Here is a 5,135-nt window from a genome sequence, read left to right on the forward strand (position 1 = left end):
GTGTTGTTTACAACAACAGCAATAAATTAAGATTATGATATTAAAGCATGTTTTATAAGGACTGACATAATGTAATTTGTGTAGCAAAAGGTAATTTGATGAAAGAACAAATTGCATATTTGTCCTGGTTGTCCTGGTTAAACATTGGAGTTACTCTGATAAAAAAAAAAAAAAAAAAATGCCTTTTTTCATTTAAGAAGATTGATATAATCTATATGTAGCATACTTGTATAAAAGTATATAAAAGTCTTATATACAAATTAAAGAAGATAATTTTAGCTACTGTACGGAGCTAAAATTATCGTTCCCTTCAGGGGAACATTCAGGGTGAAACTGATAGATGGTGGTAGAAAAGTAGCTTTTCAAACTCATTAAATGACTGAACAGAGGAAGAACAAAGTCAGCTTTGCAAAAACATGTAAACAAAGATCTTACTGTATTTTATAGAAAAGTAACGGGTTCTATTTCAGCTGTTTCAGCATTTATTTTCAGTTAAGTTATCAAACATATAAAGCAAAGTTTGCTACATTTTTAAAGGAAAATATTATTAAGTAAATCAGAAGTGAATATAAAGGACAAATGCCTTGAAATTCCTATTATTGATTGTCTTTATGCAAATAGCTAATAGTTCTGATTATTTTGTCCATCATGCAGAAATAAATGGACATGGTAGCAATTGTTTCCTTAATAGATAAGCTGAATATTTAAACATCCAGGAGTTTATAGCTGGCAGAGGTAGAAGAAGTATGTTTTAGGAGAAAGTTTTAGATGCTACCCACCTGCCGCAGAGTCTCCAGTTTCTTCAGCTGCTCATTGTAGTTGTCTGGATTCTCTCCGTAGTTCTTTAGGATGAACTACAATGAAGAAAGTGAAAGCAGAAAGTCGATTTTAACTACAAAAATAAATTAAACTGCACATAAAACTCAGAGAATCATCGCTAATCTTAAGGTTTTTCAGATAGTCAGTCCTAATACTAATGTTGCATTTTTAATAAAAGTTAAAAAGCAACAACACTCTCTTCCATGTTATTTTGCCTGGATATTAATCACTCCACTAGCTTCTATGTAAAGCAGTGAAGCTACTTCGAGTCAGTTCAGGAGGGAAAACAGCCTTGCAGACAAATAATCTTCGACAGGCATAGCTGCTTCAGCCATGGATGCAGAAAGGTCACAAGGCTGGTGGAAAAATGCCCAGTGACACAACAAGGAACATCCTGTCTAGTTTTGACTATCAAATGTGAGAAAAGTGTTGCTTTGTTTCTTACACCAAGTAAAGGCCCGATATGCAGTTAATCCAGAAACACTTGTTAAGGTTCAAACTAGCCTTTACTGTAAGTCAAGTAGTCTAAACAAGACATCAAAACTAGAAGTTAAATGTAATGGGGTGTAATATTAAATCTTCAGAAAAAGTGTATTTTATAGCATAACTGTGGTTTGGGACATTAGAACAAAATTGTTTGTGATAAAAAAAAAACATGAAGTAGGTGGAACAAATTGGTAATGTGTGGCTATTAAGTGAATGCATAAATTTTGACCCGGAGTATTTTTTTTTTTTTTTGATGGGTAAAAACACCAAACAAAACAATCCCATCTCCTTAGGGTCATAAGCCAAAAATAAAAACAAGTTAATATGATAAGAGATTAGACATCAAACATCTACACTATTTTCCCTACACCAAAATGTTTTCTTAAAATCAAGGACATTGTAATTACAGACATTGTCTCAGTCTGTAAGACAAAGATCAGAGGTGAACTTTTACTGATTTCATGTAACTTTCACTCAATATTTTCTTCTATTTATAATTGGGCTGAATTCCCAGAGGTTGAGGGTTATCCTGTAGAACTCAAGCAAATGAAGATATCTCACACATTATCTATAATATTAAATTGTTTCATTGTGACCATTAAAATGTGCAGTTTAATGGACACATCTCATTTTGGGATATATAAATAATATCTGCTTAAAATTTAATTAGATGTTTGATAGTATATTTCCAGTACAGATTTCATTTATTTGTTAAGAGGGAAAGTTTGACATACTTTTGCTGTTTCATAAAGACTGGGCTTTCCAGAATCATCTGTGAGACAGGTAACTGTTTACACAAACAGGAATAGAAAGTCCCACTATATTTAAATCATATGAGAGCTGATGATTCATCAGATTCAGGTAGAAATGTCAATTCAGTATAATAGTTTAATCACTACTTTATTGAAGCGCCAGGGAAGACACTAGAAAACGGGATTCAATCCAACTGTAATCCACGTTTCATCTGATTCTGGCGTCTTTTGTAGCTCCTTTAATTATTAACATTACTCTATGTGTAATGTGCACAGTACTGTTGCGGCCTGTATGTTTAGATGTTGGTGGTTAAATACAGAAACACATTTAATAGTTGTGAAGCTGAAACCCCTTCAGGTGCATGTGACAATGAGATCACTGTTTACTGTTTTCCAGTCGGAAGGCTGACTGGGCCACCAGCGGTAGCGGCCCGTCTCATCGTTTTACTAATGTCTATTTTTTGCCATTTTCTGTTGTCATTTTGATTAAATTAGAGTTAGTTTACTGTAAGCTAATTATATTTCAGTTGGAGCTTTTCCCGTCTTATTTACTGGCAGGCTAACGTTAGCAAACAAAAGGCGGTGGTCAGGAGTGTTTGCTAGAGAAATAACGTAGCTTAGCCTCGGATACCCCTTCTAGAAATTTCTATTATCCCACACGAAGCCACATATAAATTACCAAGAAGAACTGTGGCTAACGCTAGCTTCCTGGCTGGATTATCTCGTCTTCCATAATCCCAGTTTGGTTGACTTTCGACCTCAGCCCTGTTGCTCCATTCCCCACCCAGCTCACCTGCTTCACGGACGGACCAAACTGGAACTCCCCTGCCTCTTTCAGATCCAGCCAGATCATCGGCATCCGCGGGACCGCTTCCATCGCGGCCGACACCTTACGACACCGTCAGCGGGGATTAATGTCGAATTCCCGTCAGTAATGTTTTAGCCGTGGAGTGTTTTCCCGAAGATCGTTTCCTCCAAACAACTGTGTCATGTATCCATTTACACTTCAACCGGAAACTGATAGCGTGCATGACGTAGGCCTCACCACAAAGGTTTTCTGGGAAATGTAGTTAATAAATTAAGAAGTCAGTAAACGGTTAACCTTTACCAATTTACAACTTGAAACAATAATAAGTTGGAAAATTATTTAAAAGTAGAAATGGTTGTTCAAAATCGAAAAAATACTTTTCTATATGAATATGAAATTCTCAATATTACATTGTTAAATCACATATTGCTAATTTACAATAGATATAAAAGTCACATTCTGATTGAAATATATCTCTTTCAGGATATTCAATTCTACAAAAAGAATATATGAATTTCATCTACATACAAAGCAATCAAGAAATTAACAAACAACTTGTGCACTGTAAAATATATCTGCAAATATCACAACTAATGCACAGATTCCCATCACAGTTATATAAAACATTCAAAAACATTTGATGTTATTCTTTGGTTAATAACAATATTAATAATTTTCCATGTTTGGACTGTTTTATCTCTTCCAAGTCTGTAGGTGTCACTGGTGGATTTTGTGAAGCAGGAGGCAGCATGAAGGATGTTTTATACCCACAGCAGTCTCTCACTGAAGGAGCTCTCCTGTTCAGCAACAGCTTCATGCTGAAAACTTTGTCCAACTCTGATGTTATTTTATTTCCGATAGATTCCTTCTGTCTGCACTGTCTGCACTGGCATCCTAAGGCAGAGCTGGCCTTCCTGATGAGAGAGAAAGATTAAAGTTTTAAAAATGTACTTTACACTTCCTCTGAGTGTTATTATAATACCCATAAAATTGTTCATTAATAATTCACTGCTCCTATGAATATTCATACAATTTTACTCTATGTTCTCTTGTCTTTTTAACATTCTTCTTGATGTGATTCTCTTTGCTCATTGTACTAAGACAAATTAAAAATAGCATTTTGTACCACACAAAAAAACCTTGCAATCTCAAAATGTATATTAACCACTGGATTTGTGCTACACTGACTTGATGTTTAAATCTGAAAAGAGCTGGAGAAACAGAACCCCTCAGCTTTTAAACAACCTCATTCAGCTCATTTAGATGTATGAGTTCAATACTGGCTATGAGTAAAGTAACTCACCTGCGTCACTTCTTTCTAAAGTAAAGATGACTGAGTGAATAAAAAGTGATGAGAATTTAGATTTCTATTACCTTGGAGTGTCAGCGATGGTTGATTAGCTGCCATGGTAGCAGATATTTGTATGTCGCAGGGCTGCAGAACTTCAAAGTACATGTGACAGACACCTGCATCATCTCTCTTGCTTAAACTAATGAGACAAAAGTTCCTCTCAGTCTACAGCTTGTGCTCATTAATAAACTGACATGATCTGAGCAAAGCGGTAAAACCAGCTTAGAGTTTTGAAAGGCGACAAGTCTTGTGAAAGTGTGATGACAGAATTTTTTGTAGGAAATGAAATTCTTGGAGGTTCAGAGTGTAAATGAACAAAACCTCATTATAGAAAGACTGGGCTCAAATTATATACTAGGGGGGAAGAAACTTCTTATTTATCAAGGTTTTGTAAAAAGAAAAAGATGAATCTGCTTGAGAAAGTTGCTGCTTCGTGTGAAGCATATCAAAGCCCTTAGCAGTTAGAGTGAGCCAGAAAAACAACAAAATGAGTTTTCTTGGCTTGTGGTGAAGTGTTCGATAACATAGCTCAAAGCTGTTGCATAAAGCTTGTCAAGTTTAAAAGATGGCAGAGCGTCAATAGATTTTTAGCTGCAGTATTGAATAAAGTCTAGCTTTAAAGATAAATCCCATCACTGTTTGAGACATACAGATTTCAACTGAATATTTCATATCTTAGGTTAAGCTGAAGCTTATTGTTAGAAGCAATGTGATGGATAGTATCTTGTAAAAGTTGTCCACTTTTTTGTTTTAATCAAGGCCAAATTAATTTACAAACTTCATTTTGTTCAGAGGGTAGACACACAGCTGGAGGAAAATCCTGTCAAGTTAGGGAGAAAGCAAAAGGACGTGAAGACACTGAATAAGTTGCAAAGAGTAAATGAGAATGACGGATGGAGTAGAGGGACAAGGCGGGATG

The 5,135-nt window shown here is 35.4% G+C and overlaps 1 protein-coding gene across 1 annotated transcript in view; it reads right to left on the minus strand.

The window, feature by feature from the left end:
* ptpn23a (protein tyrosine phosphatase, non-receptor type 23, a) overlaps window positions 1-3,091 on the minus strand; it is a 19,401-nt gene extending 16,310 nt beyond the window's left edge. The window contains exons 1-2 of the mRNA XM_015054402.1: window positions 2,851-3,091; window positions 780-854 (exon numbers count right to left, since the gene is read on the minus strand). Of these exons, the coding sequence (XP_014909888.1) occupies window positions 780-854; window positions 2,851-2,934 (159 nt within the window). The 5' untranslated portion in view covers window positions 2,935-3,091. The remainder of the gene's footprint in view (window positions 1-779; window positions 855-2,850) is intronic.
* Window positions 3,092-5,135: the final 2,044 nt, after the last annotated feature.

The sequence above is a fragment of the Poecilia latipinna genome, unplaced genomic scaffold (genome assembly GCF_001443285.1).
Source record: "Poecilia latipinna isolate Pla-1442-1.1 unplaced genomic scaffold, P_latipinna-1.0 Scaffold1250, whole genome shotgun sequence".
Classification (NCBI taxonomy): Eukaryota; Metazoa; Chordata; class Actinopteri; order Cyprinodontiformes; family Poeciliidae; genus Poecilia; species Poecilia latipinna.